This window comes from Engraulis encrasicolus, chromosome 11, assembly GCF_034702125.1.
Source record: "Engraulis encrasicolus isolate BLACKSEA-1 chromosome 11, IST_EnEncr_1.0, whole genome shotgun sequence".
Lineage (NCBI taxonomy): Eukaryota > Metazoa > Chordata > Actinopteri > Clupeiformes > Engraulidae > Engraulis > Engraulis encrasicolus.
This window is the reverse complement of record NC_085867.1, coordinates 45,116,438-45,136,019: the sequence shown is the minus strand read 5'-3', so window position 1 is coordinate 45,136,019 and position 19,582 is coordinate 45,116,438. Positions and strand designations below refer to the sequence as shown.

The window sequence follows — 19,582 nt, the reverse complement described above, 5'->3', positions numbered from 1 at the left end:
AGTTTTTTTGGTGTGTGGGCTATGTGTGGGGGTGCTAGGATATATTTAAAGGACTTTTTATGTCACCAACAGAGCAATAATACATATCTGAGACATAAACATGTGCCAAAGTGTTGTTTTCAACTGATTTTGTAGACATTTAAGTGGTTGGGGTCAAATTGACCCCAAGGATCACGGATGTTCCAAAATTTGATGGTAACAGGAGGGTTAATGTATGAACTAAATATTTTCTTTGCTCTTCTGACTCTTTGGAAAGTGTCTGTTGGCGCGTTTCGGCCGACTGAGCAACATGTCATGCATGCATAGGCGTATCTATGACACGCTGATTTGAACCCACTATTGTGTGTGTCCAATACGCATTTCCAAATTAAAGCGTGCTCCACAACGCACTGTGACAGGTTAGGTTTAGGGATGGTTTTGGTTTAGGGACAAATTAGGTAGAAATTTGCCTAATCTCGCTGTTCTTGGCAAAAGTAAAGCAGCAGAAACTACTGACAGGTAGGTTTAGGGGTTGGACTGAGACTCGTGCCGGTGCCCGTTCCAGCACCTACTCGCCAACCAGCCAGCCGGTTCACACCGCACATCGGAAAGTTGGTTCGCAATTCTAACAGAAAAAAAAAAAAAAAAAAATTCTACGCGAACCGTGACAACAACGTAGACGTCAGCAGGTTCATCCGGGTAACACACACGTGCGGAAAAGTTCAGAGCCCGGTATGAGAGTGCGGTAAAGTTAGTTTGATATTGGACATTCATTTGACATTCAAAATAAAAACTTGATGGATCTGAAAAATAAGTCTTGTGGTACATGAGGGACTTCTGTCCATATGTTAAAAATATGGTTTGATGACTAAAGGTCAAAAGGTCAAGGAGCCTAATTAGTTTATATCAACATATTAAGTATTTTTATTATTTGTAGAATTACTTGAGTGCTAAATCTAAAAAACAAGTCTTGTGGTATATGAGGTATATTTATCTCTATTTTATAAAACTGGTGTGGTGATCCGAAGTCAAAAGGTCAAGGAGCCTAATTCATTTACAACACATTTTTTTATGATTTTATTTTTTTCTGAATTGACAGAATGAAGAATGACAAAAAGAACTCTTGTGGCATATGAGGGACACATGCCTCTGTGTTACAAAACTGGTTAACCGACTCAAGGTCAAAAGGTCGCTGAGCCTAATTCAATTATATCAATATTTTTTGTAAATATTATTATTAAAATACCCACCAAAGTGATTCATCTGTAAAACAAGTCTTGTGGCAAATGAGGGACAGTTATGTCTGTGTGATAGGACCTGGTGTGGTGAGCCAAGGTCAAAAGGTCAAGGAGCCTGATTCATTTATATCACCATTTTAAATATTTTTTATTATTTATAGAATTATTTGAGTGCTAAATCTAAAAAACAAGTCTTGTGGTAAATTAGGTATATTTAACTCTGTTTTATAAAACTGGTGTGGTGATCAAAGGTCAAAAGGTCAAGGAGCCTAATTCATTTACAACACATTTTTTATGATTTTATTTTTTTCTGAATTGACAGAATGAAGAATGACAAAATTAACTCTTGTGGCATATGAGGACACATGCCTCTGTGTTACAAAACTGGTTAACCGACTCAAGGTCAAAAGGTCGCGGAGCCTAATTCATTTATATCACTCATTTTGTAATATTATTATTAAAATACCCACCAAAGTGATTCAATCTGTAAGACAAGGTCTTGTGGTAAATGAGGGACATTTATGTCTGTGTGATAGACCTGGTGTGGTGAGCCAAGGCCAAAAGGTCAAGGAGCCTAATTCATTTATATCACACCATTTTAAATATTTTTTATTATTTATAGAATATTTGAGTGCTAAATCTAAAAAACAAGTCTTGTGGTAAATGAGGTATTTTATCTCTGTTTTATAAAACTGGTGTGGTGATCAGAGGTCCAAAGGTCAAGGAGCCTAATTCATTTACGACCACATTTTTTTTGATTTTATTTTTTCTGAATTGACAGAATGAAGAATGACAAAATTAACTCTTGTGGCATGAGGCACACATGCCTCTGTGTTAACAAAACTGGTTAAACCGACTCAAGGTCAAAAGGTCGCGGAGCCTAATTCATTTATATCACTCATTTTTGTAATATTATTATTAAAATACCTACCAAAGTGATGAAATCTGTAAAAAAAGTCTGTGGCAAATGAGGGACATTTATGTCTGTGTGATAGACCTGGTGTGGTGAGCCAAGGTCAAAAGGTCAAGGAGCCTAATTCATTTATATCACCATTTTAAATATTTTTTATTATGTAAAGAATTATTTGAGTGCTAAATCTGAAAAAAACAAGTCTTGTGGTAAATGAGGTATATTTATCTCTATTTTATAAAACTGGTGTGGTGATCCGAGGTCAAAAGGTCCAAGGAGCCTAATTCATTTACAACACATTTTTTATGATTTTATTTTTTTCTGAATTGACAGAATGAAGAATGACAAAATGAACTCTAGTGGCATATGAGGCACACATGCCTCTATGTTGCAAACTGGTTAACCAACTCAAGGTCAAAAGGTCGCGGAGCCTAATTCATTTATATCAATAATTTTTGTAAATATTATTATATTAAAATACCCACCAAAGTGATGAATCTGTAAAACAAGTCTTGTGGTACAAGAGGCATATTTATGTCTGTGTGATAGACCTGGTGTGGTGAGCTAAGGTCAAAAGGTCAATGAGCTTAATAAGTTTATATCAATATTTTAAATATTTTTATTATTTGTAGAATTATTTGAGTGCTAAATCTAAAAAACAAGTATTGTGGTAAATGAGGTATATTTATCTCTGTTTTATAAAACTGGTGTGGTGATCAGAGGTCAAAATGTCGCGGAGCCTAATTCATTTATATCACTTATTTATGTAATAATTTATATTCAGTGATATAAATGAATTAGGCTCCGCGACCTTTTGTCCTTGAGTTGGTTAACCAGTTTTGCAACACAGAGGCATGTGTGCCTCATATGCCACAAGAGTTCATTTTGTCATTCTTCATTCTGTTAAGTGAGAAAAAAATAAAATCATAAAAAATGTGTTGTAAATGAATTAGGCTCCTTGACCTTTTAACCTTTGATCACCACACCAGTTTTATAAAACATAGATAAATATACCTCATTTACCACAAGACTTGTTTTTTAGATTTAGCACTCAAATAATTCTATAAATAATAAAAAAATATTTAAAATGGTGATATAAATGAATTAGGCTCCTTGACCTTTTGGCCTTGGCTCACCACACCAGGTCTATCACACAGACATAAATGTCCCTCATTTACCACAAGACTTGTCTTACAGATGAATCACTTTGTGGGTATTTTAATAATAATATTACAAAAATGAGTGATATAAATGAATTAGGCTCCGCGACCTTTTGACCTTGAGTCGGTTAACCAGTTTTGTAACACAGAGGCATGTGTGCCTCATATGCCACATGAGTTCATTTCGTCATTCTTCATTCTGTCAATTCAGAAAAAAATAAAATCATAAAAAATGTGTTGTAAATGAATTAGGCTCCTTGACCTTTTGACCTTTGATCACCACACCAGTTTTGTAAAACAGAGATAAATATACCTCATTTACCACAAGACTTGTTTTTTAGATTTAGCACTCAAATAATTCTATAAATAATAAAAATATTTAAAATGTTGATATAAACTTATTAAGCTCATTGACCTTTTGACCTTGGCTCACCACACCAGGTCTATCACACAGGAATAAATGTCCCTCATTTGCCACAAGACTTGTTTTACAGATTCATCACTTTGGTGGGTATTTTAATAATAATATTACAAAAATGAGTGATATAAATGAATTAGGCTCCGCGACCTTTTGACCTTGAGTCGGTTAACCAGTTTTGTAACACAGAGGCATGTGTGCCTCATATACCACAAGAGTTCATTTTGTCATTCTTCATTCTGTCAATTCAGAAAAAATAAATAAATAAATAAATGTGTTGTAAATGAATTAGGCTCCTTGACCTTTTGACCTTTGATCACCACACCAGTTTTATAAAACAGAGTTAAATATACCTCATTTACCACAAGACTTGCTTTTTAGATTTAGCACTCAAATAATTCTATAAATAATAAAAAATATTTAAAATGGTGATATAAATGAATTAGGCTCCTTGACCTTTTGACCTTGGCTCACCACACCAGGTCTATCACACAGACATACATGTCCATCATTTGCCACAAGACTTGTTTTACAGATTCATCACTTTGGTGGGTATTTTAATAATAATATTACAAAAATGAGTGATATAAATGAATTAGGCTCCGCGACCTTTTGACCTTGAGTCTGTTAACCAGTGTTGTAACACAGAGGCATGTGTACCTCATAAGCCACAAAAGTTCATTTTGTCATTCTTCATTCTGTCAATTCAGAAAAAAATAAAATCATAAAAAATGTGTTGTAAATGAATTAGGCTCCTTGACCTTTTGACCTTTGATCACCACACCAGTTTTATAAAACAGAGTTAAATATACCTAATTTACCACAAGACTTGTTTTTTAGATATGGCACTCAAATAATTCTATAAATAATAAAAAATATTTAAAATGGTGATATAAATGAATCAGGCTCCTTGACCTTTTGACCTTGGCTCACCACACCAGGTCTATCACACAGACATAAATGTCCCTCATTTGCCACAAGACTTGTTTTACAGATGAATCACTTTGGTGGGTATTTTAATAATAATATTTACAAAAATTATTGATATAATTGAATTAGGCTCAGCGACCTTTTGACCTTGAGTCGGTTAACCAGTTTTGTAACACAGAGGCATGTGTCCCTCATATGCCACAAGAGTTCTTTTTGTCATTCTTCATTCTGTCAATTCAGAAAAAAATAAAATCATAAAAAAATGTGTTGTAAATGAATTAGGCTCCTTGACCTTTTGACCTCGGATCACCACACCAGTTTTATAAAATAGAGATAAATATACCTCATATACCACAAGACTTGTTTTTTAGATTTAGCACTCAAGTAATTCTACAAATAATAAAAATACTTAATATGTTGATATAAACTAATTAGGCTCCTTGACCTTTTGACCTTTAGTCATCAAACCATATTTTTAACATATGGACAGAAGTCCCTCATGTACCACAAGACTTATTTTTCAGATCCATCAAGTTTCTATTTTGAATGTCAAATGAATGTCCAATATCAAACTAACTTTACCGCACTCGGTATGAGCACGGGCGGTTCGCAGGTAAGCACTTCAGTGCCGAGTGTAATGCGGGAAAGAGCACAGGCACCATTCTGGTCGGTATGAAAACAGTATGAACTCTCGTAGACATGAGTAAAATTAGCAGCATGTTGGCAACATGTTTATTCATAGAAACAGCAGTATTATTATTATTATCATCATAAAAAGGAACAGTAACACTTTATTTTAGGGATACATCTCTTAGCACTAATACATACAATGTTAATGCCTGCATAAGTAACTTGTAAGGCATGTACTAAGCAAATGCTAAGGCCTACTAGGTCCTTACTAAGGTTAAATTGGTAATAAATCCCTTATTGGGCATGAACAAGATATTTGCGAATACATGCCTAACAAATGTTTGATTTTGCTTTGTACATGCCTTACAAGTTACTTATACAGGAACATTGTATGTATTAGTGCTAATAGATGTATCCCTAAAATAAAGTGTTACCGAAGGGACAACTCATCAACACACATGAAAAGTGAGACGGGTACGACATCTGTTAAGGCATGGGGTCTGTATCCTCAGTGGGAGGGAAGGCTGCATGTGTTCATTCATGGTGTGTGTGTGTGTGTGTGTGTGTGTTCATGGTGTGTGTGCGTGTGTGTGTGTGTCTCTACAGTTTGGGCTTCAGGAGTGGCGTCATCTTCTGCATTTTGAAGTCGGAGCCGTGTGTGTGTGTATATGCCGTGTGTGTGTGTGTGTATGTGTGTATGTGAGTTGGTGTGTGTGTCTATAGTTTGGGCTTCATCAGGGCCATCATCTTCTCCATCTTGATCGCCAGCGTCATGTCGCCTTTGATCTTCAACTTCCCCGACATGAACGCCATCGTCGGCTTCATCTGACCTGAAATACAGAATAATATAAAATAGAATATAATAAATAGATAATTAACTAGAAATGCAATCAGAGAGTATACAGTGTACCGTGGCAAGATGAGGCCCAAGATGGCATTCTTGTCTGATATTAGTGGTGATGTTTATTAATTTATCTATTTATTATATTCGATTAGGACATATCATCATCTCTAATCGGTTTAATGCCAGATATGAATGGCATGGTGGGCTTCATCTTGCCTGAAATATATATAATATAATTAATATCATTAATATAATACTAAATATATATATATATATATATATATATATATATATATATATATATATATATATATATATATATATATATATATATATATATATATATATACTAATTAATATAATTACAATTATCATCATCATCACTAATATCATACATGAACACCATGGTGGGCTTCGGTGTGTATATGTGTGTGTGTGTGTGTGTGTGTGTGTGTGTGTGTGTGTGTGTGTGTGTGTGTGTGTGTGTGTGTGTGTGTTTGTATGTGTCTTCAGACCATATAACTCATAATCAGAGCTTACAACTCAGAAACCTATTCAGTAATCATCACCAGACACACCACCTACTAGAAACACACACCCCTGCAAGATATGGTGTGTGTGTGTGTGTGTGTGTGTGTGTGTGTGTGTGTGTGTGTGTGTGTGTGTGTGTGTGTGTGTGTGTGTGTGTGTGTGTGTGTGTGTGTAGATCACCTGTGAACATCTTGATGAAGTCTGCACTGTCCATGCTCATGACGACGTCAGCTTTGATTGGCGGCTCTCCGCTGCCTGCACTTCCTGTTTCCTTCAGGTCAATATGCCACACCCCCGGGTGCTCTCCTGCACACACACACACACACACACATTAATATAGGTCAATAAACACACATTAATATGAACACACACACACATTAACACACACGTATGTTTGTGTCTTCATGTGTGTACTGTGAGAGTTTCGAACCTATAGATCCCCTATGTGTGTGTGTGTGTGTGTGTGTGTGTGTGTGTGTGTGTGTGTGTGTGTGTGTGTGTGTGTGTGTGTGTGTGTGTACCTGTGAGGTCGAACTTGTAGACGCCCTGTGTTGTCTTGATGACGTCTGGATTGAGGACGCCCTTAATGGCCTTGAAGGTGTCTGCGATGGGACCTCCAAGGTTACCCTCACTCGCCTTGCCCTTCTGGAAGGCCGGAGTTGCACCTAAAAACAAACGTGCGCACGTGCACAATTTCAATTGTCATTTCATACATAAATTCAATTCAATGTGCTGTACAGAAAAGTAAGATCATATAAAGTAAAATGAAATTAAATGAAATTAAACTAAAAGCACAAGGCAGTCGAAGATGGTGACAGGAAGCGAATGGGACAGAGAGACAGGGGAGGATCGGGAAATGACCCCGGCCGGACTCGAACCGGGGTCCCCGTGGGTGGGCATGCAAGCCCAAATGTGGGGGGCTTAGCGCGCTGCGCCACAGCGCCCCCAACAGTAGGGGCATTTTTTACTTCCTCATAGTAGCTAAAGTTCTCGCTGATGTACTTTGATCGATACATGTTAGTCCCGAACGGATCTAGAGTGTATATGAGATGGTGACGTGTGGTGCATTGTGGGTAAGTGAGGTGCATTGTGGGTACCATGGTCCTCCATGTACTTGGCGAGGTCCTCAGGAGCCTCATCCAGGAAGAAGTCAGGCAGCAGAGGATGACCTGAAGAGGAGATGAGAGGAGAAGAGAAGAGAAGAGAAGAGAAGAGAAGAGAAGAGAAGAGAAGAGAAGAGAAGAGAAGAGAAGAGAGGGATGATGAGAGGAGAGGAGAGATGGATGAGGAGGAGAGGAGAGGAGAGGGAAGGAGAGAGGGAAGGAGAGGAGAGAGGGATGAGGAGAGGAGAAGAGAGGAGAGAGGGATGAGGAGAGGGGAGGAGAGGAGAAGAGAGGAGAAGAGAGGAGAGGAGAGGAGGGGAGAGGATGGGAGAGAGGGATGAGGAGAGGAGAGGAGAGGAGAGAGGGATGAGGAGAGGAAAAGAGAGGAGAGGAGAGGGGAGAAGAGGAGAGGAGAGAGGGATGAGGAGAGGAGAGGAGAGAGGGATGAGGAGAGGAGAGGAGAGAGGGATGAGGAGAGAGGAGAAGAGAGGAGAGGAGAGAGGGATGAGGAGAGGAGAGGAGAGGGGAGAGGGATGAGGAGAGAGGGATGAGGAGAGGAGAAGAGAAGAGAGGAGAGGGGAGGGGAGGAGGGGAGAGGAGAGGAGAGGAGAGGGATGAGGAGAGGAGAGGAGAGAGGGATGAGGAGAGGAGAGGAGAAGAGGAGAGGAGAGGAAAGGAGTGGAGAGGAGGAGAGAGGAGAGGAGAGGAAGGGAGAGGGGGAGGGGGAGGAAAAGAGAGTAGGGGAGAGGGGGAAGAGGAGAGAGGGATGAGGAGAGGAGAGGAAAGGAGAGGGAGAGAAGAGCAGAGGAGAGCAGAGCAGAGGAGGGAGGGATGGGGAGGAGAGGAGAGGAGAGGAGAGGAGAGGAGAGGAGGAGTGCATATTATATTACATACTATACAATACTGCACAGCAGAGGATGAGAGAGATGAGGAGCATGTTTTTGGTTGCTTGCTTTCCTTACTAGTTTTAATCATAACAGCCTCAAAACAAACTTTGCAATGATTTAGCTAAAAACACCCATTCACTGCAATTGTGCCACCCTTTAACATCCATCACATTTGCTGGAGATTTGCAAAGAAGTTGTGCTAGCAAATGTGATGGATGTTAAAGGGTGGCACAATTGCAGTGAATGGGTGTTTTTAGCTAAACCATTGCAAAGTTTGTTTTGAGGAACAATACTGCAAGAGCAGAGTAGGATTTTGCTGCACTTAGATTTTCAAGGGCCGTTTGATGCACCCTATTGTATAGTACCTGGTTGGATGGCGTAGATATTGAAGTCCTAGCTATAGTACAGTACAGTACAGTATAGTTATGCATGTTATACCTGGTTGGATGGTGTATATATTGAAGTCCTTTGTATAGTACAGTACAGTATAGTTATGCATGTTATACCTGGTTGGATGGTGTAGATATTCAAGTCCTTTGTATAGCACAGTACAGTACAGTATAGTTATGCATGTTATACCTGGTTGGAATGCGTAGATATTGAATTCCTTTGTATAGTACAGTACAGTACAGTATAGTAATAATGTATGTTATACCTGGTTGGATGGCATAGACATCAAAGTCCTTGATGCCTTCCTTCTTGAGAATGTCCTCGTCAATGACGAAGTGTCCGGTGTAGGAGCTGGGCTGGTTAAAGATGGCGTAGGCCGCGTCAGCCATGATCTCAACGTTACGGCACTGCTTACCGATATCGGAACCGCCTAACATGTCCATGGCAGCCGTCTGGATAGCTGAGAACAGAGGACACGCACACATCAGAACAACACACCCCAACCCTGTTACCGGAACCCCAGTCACAATCGCAGCCGTCTGAATGGCTGAGGACACAACACACACACACACACACTCACTCACTCACACACATCTGGGGGGTATATTAAGAACATAGTTAAGGGAAAAAAACAGCCTTAGTTAACAGGTAGTGGTAAACCTGCTAATAGATATACCTGCTTATCACCCGGTGAGCAGACGTAACGTCTTCTGATTGGCTGAGCAGGTGTCCTTTATTCCCCGGTAGCAGGACACCTATGATGGCATGCGGGCGTGCGGGCGTCCAAGTTGCTTCTTTTCTAACATACTGGCGAAGTGCCGTTACTAAATCTTCGCGAAGCGAACAGCCCTTCGGCTGCGCCGTCGGGCTGTTAGAACGCTCCGCCTCGTCCATTATTTCCCTTGATATCGGGACACCTCGTCGGCCGCTATTCCATACAGGCATCATTTAGTTAAGAAAATGAGGACTCCAGGCTCTTCTATTAGACGATTGACCTCTACCACAAGGTGAACTTGACCTAGATTAATACTGAGCCAGTTTCTTAGTATACCCCCCAGGTCAACACACCCTAACCCTGTTTACTGATACCAGAACCAGACCCACCTAACATGTCCATCGCAGCCGTCTGGATGGCAACACACCCCAACCTCGTTTACTGATACCAGAACCAGACCCACCTAACATGTCCATCGCAGCCGTCTGGATGGCTACACAAACCATACAATACACACACACGCACGCACGCAGGCACAAGGTTCTGTCCCTTACACTGTGCTAGACATGAACGCACACATGCCCGCAAACATGCACACACACACACACACACACACACACACACACACACACACACACACACACACACACACACACACACACACACACACACACACACACACACACACACACACACACACACACACACACACACACACACCTGTCTTGGGCCACAAGGCGTTGACTGCTATGGAGCCTCGGAATTCTTCTGCCATTCCAAGTACACACATGGACATTCCGTACTTGGCCATCGTATACGCTGAAACACAGAAGAGCACAGAGAGGAGCACATTTTAGATACAGGGTATTGGTTACAGTCCCTGGAGCAAGAGGAGCACATTTTAGATACAGGGTATTGGTTACAGTCCCTGGAGCAGTGTGGGGTTAGGTACCGTACAGGGTATTGGTTACAGTCCCTGGAGCAGTGTGGGGTTAGGCACCGTACAGTGCATTGGTTACAGTCCCTGGAGCAGTGTGGGGTTAGGCACCGTACAGTGCATTGGTTACAGTCCCTGGAGCAGTGTGGGGTTAGGTGCCTTGCTCAAGGGCACTTCAGCCATGGATGGAAGTATAGGGAGTGGTAAGGGTGGGATTCGAACCTGCAACCCTCTGACCTTAAGACCACCTCGCTTACAATTATGCCACGGCTGCCCCAGTATTGTCCCGTCATAAATCAATTAACCCATTGATGCCTAAGGCACCTGTAAAAAAAGAGTGCTGAATGCCTGAGCCCTTTTTAAGAAAAGCTGACCTCAGCCTATAAAAACCTAAATAGCTCAGCTTCTGAAGCACATAAAAATATGCCCTAAGTTGAAATTAAACACTAAGACCCCCATCTTTCATTAGAATGTGTTAATTTATCTCAAACTAACAGAGATTTTTAATTAAGTTGTCTCAAATCTCATGAGCCTGAATGTTGCGTAATGCAGCTCCACGCGCCAGGGCCAATGTTGCGCAATGCAACATCAGGCATCAATGGGTTAACTTGTTTTATTATATGGTTGTGACGTCATCGGTCGAATGCTCCATTCATTTCAACGGGGCTCCCCAACGTTCGCACGTCTGTTATTTTTCGATAACGGACGGGTTGGTCTATAACAGACCGCTGTCAATGGCAACAAGACCTTTCACTGCTAAAGCGACTTTTCAACAAGACTCTAATCAGCTGCTGTGATAGACAACACCTGCGTCCTGGCTACCTAGCTGTTAGTGGTGTCCCACAACGGCACTGTTTTTGCGCAGCGACAATCCTTTGACATTAAAAACTAGAATAGCCCAGACTTCACATTAAATAGGCCTAAAGAAATGTCCCTGCCATGTGTGAATCATTTAAGTATATCCATATAATAAGCGGGTTAACTTTCGGCGAGTCGGTCGCTTTGTGGAATAGCAGCACTTCAGAGAGAACAAGACCCCTCCGCTCCGCGTCGGGGTCTAAAGATTCTCTCTGTCGTGCTGCTATTCCACGGTAGCGACCTTCTCGCCGAACGTTAACCCTTACATAATACTCTTACAGGTGCACTGTGTGGGATGGTGGCCAGAGTAGGTATTGCAACTATGCTGCCAAGTGAAAGTGTGCCGTCTACTGCCAAATTTGATCTTTTCATGAATATCTAACAAATAATGAACTAATATTTACTAGTATGACCCACAGTACAGTTCAGCTCAAAATGTCTATATTATCTGAAAATTCGAAATGGTGTACCACGGAGAAGATCCCCCTTTTCGTGTATGAAATGTGCAATTTGCCCAGTCATAATGAATACTTAGAATTTGATGGTAGTGGTAAGTATTTGTGGAAAAGGTAACATTTCTGAATAGGCAGTATGAATTCTGGAAATAAACTACTACAAATATTACACAGTGCACCTTCAACTAATGTTTAGTAAATACGTGAACTCCTTCTAGCTCCTACCTGTGTGGTTTTTGAACCAGATGGGGTTGAGGTTGAGGGGGGGGCTGAGGTTCAGGATGTGGGGGTTCTTGCTCTTCAGGAGGTGAGGGATACACAGCTTTGACCTGAAACAAAACAAATATAACAATAATAAATGTGGTGGAGACATCTGCTGGAGTAGACATGCAACTACAGTTTAGCCAGTGAGGTGTTTGGCCTGTAGTGAAGTTGTGTGTCTTGGGGGCGGCACACAAATGAGGTACGCTCCTCTGAGGTAGGTACTTGCACGTTCCCCTGAGGTGTGTGTATGTGTGTGTGTGTGTGTGTGTGTGTGTGTGTGTGTGGTTGCTACTCACGTGAGGTATGTTCCCCTGAGGTTGATGCCCAGCATCAGGTCCACCTTCTTCATGGAGGTCTCCAGAGTCCCCGTCAGGTTGATGGCACTGGCGTTGTTGACCAGGATGTCGATGCCTGAGGAGTTAAAAGGTGGATATTAATATGTGTGTGTGTGTGTGTCTTAGTGTTAAGTGTGTGTGTGTGTGTGTGTGTGTGTGTGTGTGTGTGTGTGTGTGTGTGTGTGTGTGTGTGTGTGTGTGTGTGTGTGTGTGTGTGTTTCCAGAGTCCCCGTCAGGTTGATGGCACTGGCGTTGTTCGCCAGGATGACGATTACTGAGGACACAGCAGATGCGTTTTGGATGTTAAGGTGCACTGTGTAGGATGGTGGCCAGAGTTGGTATTGCAGCTATGCTGCACATTGAAACGGTGCTGCCTTTTGCCAAATTTGATCTTTTCATGAAAATGTAATCGATAATAAACTAATATTTACTAGTATGACCAAGGTACAGTAAGTTTTGCAGCTAAAAATGTCCATTTTCTGAGAATTCAAAATGGCGGATGTTGAATTTGATGGTGGTGGTAAGAATTTGATGGTGGAATATGTGTGTTAGTATTACATCACATTACATTACATTACATTACATTACAGACCATACAGATGAGTTATAAGGTGTCGGGTGCCTTTGGACCTTACATGGAATATTTGTGTTAGTGTTACATATGACAGCAGGTTTTAAAAAGGTGCAATGTGTGTGTTAGAATTACATATGACAACAGGTGAGCAAAATGGTGTCAGGCCTTTGAATGCCAACAGTGCAAGTATTGCAGATGACAGCAGATTTTATAAGGTGCGATTGTGTGTTAGAGTGACAGATGATAGCAGCTGAGGAAAAAGGTGTCGGGCCTTTGGATGGTGATATGTGTTAGTGTTACATATGACAGCAGTGGGGTATACTAGGAAGCGGTGGTGGTGGAGGTAGAGCGATGTGGTGGAGGTAAATCATCCAATACAGTGATTCTCAAAGTATGGTCCGGGGACTACTAGTGGTCCGCGACAGAGCTCAGGTGGTCCAAGGGGATTGCTAATTTTCCAAAGACAAGCTAGCAGTAGGCTACATTTGTAACATTATTACAAAGATAAACATAGCTGAAGTCGTATTTTCACCACAATAAGACAGGCTTGTAAATGTGAATAAAAAGTAAGTGATCTGCATCGAAATTAGCAGTGTCAAATTAGCACACCTCAATGCAGTTGACAGGTGGTCCCTGAACATCTTTTATGGGGACAAAGTGGTCCTCGGTCTGATAAAGTTTGAGAACCACTGATCTAATAGAATGACACGAGATTAGATGAGAGCCGGGAGTTGGGCCTTCAAGTGATGAGGTGAGAGTTAGGCCCTCTTGTGAAGTCACATGCTGCTGTGATGTCACTTCCTCTCTTGTGATGTCACTTACCTCCAAACTTCTGCACGGCCTTCTCCACGGCGTCGCTGATCTGGGCTTCATCCCTCACGTCCACAATACATGGCAAGGCCTTGCCTCCCACCGCCTCGACTACACACACACACACACACACACACACACACACACACACACACACACACACACACACACACACACACACACACACACACACACACACACACACGTTATGACAAGCCAAATAATGACATTTTCAAATATAAATTGAGGAAGTCAGGGAGGAGGAGGAGGAGGAGGGTGAGTGATTGGGTGCTCTCCTTGGCCGTGGTGCAGGTGAGTGTATACAGTATAGGTTATATAGTGTATGGAGGGTTAGGGTTCCTTCAGTACGTCCGCTCCTCGGCGGCAGATGGTGCCGGAAAGCACTTTGGGGTGTGGATTCATATAGTACAGGGGTGTGTAGACAGTATAGGCTATAGGTGTATAGGGTCAGGGTTCATACCTACCCTCCTCGGCGGCGCTGTATATGGTGCCAGGGAGTTTGGGGTGTGCCTGTGCGGTCTTGGGTATGTATGATATACATGTGTATGGTATGGTATGGTATGGTATAGGTGTGTATAGTATAGATACGTACTCTCCTCTGCAGCGGTGTATATGGTGCCAGGGAGTTTCGGGTGTGCCTGTGCGGTCTTGGCGGCGATGACAACGTTGGCCCCGTCTTTGGCTGCCTTCAGGGCGATGGCCTTGCCAATACCACGACTCGCACCCGTGATGAACAGGGTGCATCCTGCCAGCTTTCTGAAACACAACACAATACAATACAATACATTAGAAGTAGATAAGAGTAAGGGGGGCGCTGACTGTGGCGCAACACGCTAAGCCCCCCGCATTTGGGCTTGTATGCCCACGGGGACCCCGGTTCGAGTCCGGCCAGGGTAATTTCCCAATCCCACCCCGTCTCTGTCCCACTCACCATCTGACTGTCCTATCAAATAAAGGCATAAAAGCCCCTAAAAATATATATATTTTTAAAAAGTAGATAAGAGTAGAGTAGTAGAGTAGAGTAGCGTAGTAGAGTAGATTATCATTTATTTATCCAGAGGGAAATGAAGGTGTCCAGTAGCATACACACGTAAATTCATGACGCACACAACATTACACATACAGCCGCGGCAAAAATTGAGAGACCACTTTGAAATGTTCAGTTTTTCTGATTTTGTTATGGATAGGTATGGGTTTGAGTAAAACAAACATGGTCTTTTTATTCTATGAACTACCGACAACATTCCCTCCGAATTTCGAAAGAAAATATTGTCATTTAGATCATTTATTTGCAGAAAATCTCAAAATGGTCAAAATAACACATAAGATACAATGTTTCCAAATCCCTAAAAGGGCAAAGAAAACAAGTTGATAATAACTTAAAAACAACATGATAGTAATGCATTAGGGTCAAAGACGAGACGTGCATTTTTTTTGTTCCGCACTCATTTAACTATCAAAAAAGTAGATTAATGAATTTTGAATGTTATGCTGATAAACGGCATAGTCTGGTGTCTCATTTCAGTAACATTTAAAGAAAAATAATTGTGAATGTATGTGTTAAATAATCTCATAAAGTGCAAAAACGTCATTCAGTGTAATGGTCCGAACTTAAAAATCATCAATACATCCTTGAATAATTATGCAAAATGACGAACAAAATTCTTTTTTCACTCTCTGGGCATAATTCTAGAAGTGTTCTTGTTATTGTATCAAAAGCACGTTTCATTACCATTTTGTTTTGATATTCAAATCATCTGGGGACTTTTGTCCGGATTTTCAATTCCTTAGATATCATTCAGTGTAATAAGATCAACATGGTGCTTTTAAATCATAATAAAAAGTGATAGTCACACACAATATGTGACATCATCAAAAGGAACCCTAGGGACCCCTTAAGTGATGATGCAAAGGGAGAATCTTGTTCTTCAATAGTCAAAAATTCTGTATTTTTATCTTGTGGTTACAGCGTCCACAAAAACAGATGTCATTCAGTGAAATGTCAAAAAACACTTTTATACTCAGATATTCATCCAAACAAGCATATTTTCTAAATAGACATAGTAAACATTGTGGGTCAAAGTCATCGTCTCATGTAGGTGACTAACTGTGTGCTTGTAAAAAGGTAAAAATAAGGTGAAAAGTATTTGGTCGTCATTCAGTGTAAGAGATGTCATTCAGTGACATGCAGTGTAAGGGCCATTTCATTCAGTGTAATCAGTTCATGGTTGTATATTAAGAATCAAAACGGCAATATAAGTTGCAATATTACTCTAAGATACGATGATATGATGATACTACTTGAAATTATGACTTTTATTGTTATTTCCATTATAACCTGGTTATTGCCATGTAGCATCCATATTACTGGGTAGATTCTGGGATTTTGGAAGTTGTACATTACTTATCAGAACACCCTAAGTCACAATCCCCGAAATATGCAGGTTAACAGACAAAAAAAATATTTTTTATTGTTTTAGGCCTAAGTTGTAGCCTACCTCTAAGCTTGTGATCTTGGAAGTTCTTCAAAACACATTTTAATGCCCCAATATTAAGTAAAATACCAATTATTTGACAACATCTATTTCTGTTGTCACTCATTCAGGACGTTGAGTACTGTAGTATGATGGTAACAATATGATAGCAATGAAAAGTAGCTGTTTATATAGGCTTTTTTGCCAAGGCATCATTCAGTGTAATAGTTGTGGTCATTCAGTGAAATGCACATTTTTATGTGAAAATAAAGTCAAATTCTTACGAAACTTATTTGTTTAGCACAACAAATGCGGGGCATACAACAAATTAATAATTGTGCATTTTAAACTGATTTTCTCTTCAGTGGAAAAACTTCTTAAAGCCAAATGGGTGAAATGCACTCGGTGAAAGACTACAAACACTGCAAAAACTATTTGCAAATGCCTTTTACTAGAAATTTTAGGTTTGATGAAGACCTTAAATATAGGCCTTTACTATGGTATGTAGCTTATTTCAGTTTTTTAACGTCATCTATATGTTTTTTGCATTATCAACAGTTTAACACCGTATTACACTGAATGACATTTTATGGGTGAAAATGGGGTAAAATGCATGTTCCTTACTATTTTCTGAACAGAAAATAATAAACTTAATCACTCTAAACTCCAATGTACCCAAAAAAGTTGAAGAACGGTGTCAGGGAACAGTTTTATTTTTTGGAGTCCTGAAAACCCTGTTTCGTCTTTGACCCATTAACTTGGGAAGAGTACAGAAAACAATATTTGGTGGAATGAGCCTGATTTGTAGTAATTTTTGACTTTAGTCATTTTTTACTTTATTCCTGAACGCTGAGGACTGGTTTTTTTTTTAGAGAAGGACAATGCTTCAGCCACTCAGTTTGGCCAATCGAGCTGTGATCATCCAAGAACAATGTGAAGGAGTAATGGAACGCATACCAAAATGCATGAAAGCTGTGACTACAAATCAGGCTTATTCTTCCACCAAATATTGATATCTGAACTCTTCCCAAGTTAATACATTACAATTATGTTGTTTTTAAGTTAATATCAACTTGTTTTCTTTGCCCTTGCTTTCGAGTGTGGTCTCTCAATTTATGCCGCGGCTGTATATTAACCATAAAGCACACACCTACGTACATTTAGCCAAAGGCAGATCTCACACACACACAAAAGTATTAATCGTCAAGCCCAAAATAGCGATTTTAAATTAATTTCGATTAATGGTGCTACCCTATACATTACATTATATTACACTTAGTTGAACCTTTTAACCAAAGTATCTCAGTTATTTACAGGGCATTGATTACAGCCCCTGGAGCACTGTGGGGTTAGGTGCCTTGCTCAAGGGCACTTCAGACATGGAGTGAGAGATAGGGAATGGCAAGATGGGATTCAAACGTGCAACCCTCTGATCTAAAGCCTATCTCCTTAACCACTGGGCACGGCTGCACCGAATACAACAGAAAAGACTTAAATGCTATGCCAGCAGCAGCATGAAATTTGTCTATTTATTATGGACATCCATTCCATTGCTCAAACGATAGATAGATAGATAGATAGATAGATAGATAGATAGATAGATAGATAGATAGATAGATAGATAGATAGATAGATAGATAGATAGATAGATAGATAGATAGATAGATCGATCTTGCATCTATCCTTTCCATCTAGCCACCCTTCCCAGCATACACACATACAAGTCAGTGAAGTCAGGCACCAGTTCCAGACCCTTGGTCAAGGGTACACCTGTCTTGCTTTTCCATTGCTTGTAGTAACACCACTCTGCCACTCGGTTCAACACAGAGTTGTGTAAAGTAGAATTAGAAGTGCTTACAGATGTACAACATTAACAGTATATTACATGCTTTCAAATGTGTACTACCACACTACTAGTGTTGTAATTACATCTGTAAGAATACTTCTACTTCACAGCACATCACCCCACCCCAGCTGGTTAACTATGGAATGGACAGAAAACACATTCCATTACAAAACGCCCCCCCATCACAACTTGCTGCATTAAGTTGTAGTCCTACAGCAAGTATACAAAACAACAGCAGTCTGAAAGGCTTTATAGCTCGACTAAAGAGTGAAAACGGGTTTAAAATGATTTGCCTCGGTGGCGTGTAGTTCTAGCCTATGCAACTGCACTGGGAACCTCTGAATGACTTTGACCTGAAAGAAGCCCAGAAACTGGGTGAGAGGTCAATGGGGGCTTGCCCTATCATATTTTTGCTGTGCGCCTAATGGCCACACTCATAACAAGTGCTGCTGCTTAAATACAGTATCCTGTTTGTATTATTACACAGAAATTAAGCACCTCTTGCAGCACCGATCATTCTGAAATCAACGTCAAAAGAACGAGGCAGCTATTTGTATCGGACGGCTAGCTTGCTTCTAGCTAGGGTAGCTAAACACCCACCTTGCTATGGGAGCTGAATAAAAAGCAGGTTCACAACGATCACTGTGTGCACATTTAGGGGGTGCTTGCTTTTAGTTAAATAAGTTGTCATCAGGTGGTACTGGAGTAGTACAGTGCTAGAGAGGCATCAGCTAGCTCTAGCTCTGCAGGTAAATACCTCCACTGAAGTCGTCAACCTCAACTGTCATAGTAAGCTAGCTGTTCTAGCTAGCCAAGAGTTAAGTGGAATGGCTGAATAAACGTAAGGGTTGGTTTAAATGAGGTGACCATTAGCCTTAAAACAAATGTCATTTTGAGTTCCCTAATTATACAGTATATTTTCATTTAACACTCCACTCGTGTATTGACAGGCTAACACAGGCTGCGTAAGTTAGCCGTCAATGGCTAGCTAGCCAGGTTTACACAACATCAAATTGCCTTCTTCATACCATTTCAGCACTTCTATCTCGCGTGAAAGCCTGCAAAATTACTAACTCACCCCGTATTTTGCAGCATTATGTTGAATCGTCTGCTAAAGTCACAGCAGAGGTGTGACTATGTAAGGCAACGCCGATGAATGACAATAGTTCTAGTGACGAACAACGTCAGCCAGCGTCTCCTATGCAACCAAGTGTTGTGCCCTTTAACCTACAAAGACTACACAGCGCGAGAGGGGCCACTCTCCTGTTGTTGA

The 19,582-nt window shown here is 40.7% G+C and overlaps 1 protein-coding gene across 1 annotated transcript; it reads right to left on the bottom strand.

Moving 5' to 3' along the window:
- Nucleotides 1–5,339: 5,339 nt before the first annotated feature.
- On the bottom strand, nt 5,340–19,540 carry hsdl2 (hydroxysteroid dehydrogenase like 2). Its single transcript, XM_063210749.1, has 11 exons — nt 19,388–19,540; nt 14,582–14,745; nt 13,981–14,079; nt 12,546–12,660; nt 12,211–12,314; nt 10,456–10,554; nt 9,286–9,480; nt 7,738–7,809; nt 7,162–7,305; nt 6,821–6,946; nt 5,340–6,095 (listed from the first exon to the last, which is right to left on the bottom strand). Exons 1-11 carry the CDS (start codon nt 19,402–19,404, stop codon nt 5,983–5,985), a joined length of 1,248 nt encoding a protein of 415 aa, XP_063066819.1. The 5' UTR covers nt 19,405–19,540; the 3' UTR covers nt 5,340–5,982.
- Nucleotides 19,541–19,582: the final 42 nt, after the last annotated feature.

What these genes read in the sequence shown, in the direction of transcription:
- hsdl2 (XM_063210749.1), bottom strand. An exon ending in ATACACCGCTGCAGAGGAGA is followed by an intron (nt 14,080 to 14,581) that starts GTACGTATCTAT and finishes GTGTGTGTGTAG; the next exon opens with TCGAGGCGGTGGGAGGCAAG. An exon ending in CTACAAGTTCGACCTCACAG is followed by an intron (nt 6,947 to 7,161) that starts GTACACACACAC and finishes GTGTGTGTGCAG; the next exon opens with GAGAGCACCCGGGGGTGTGG.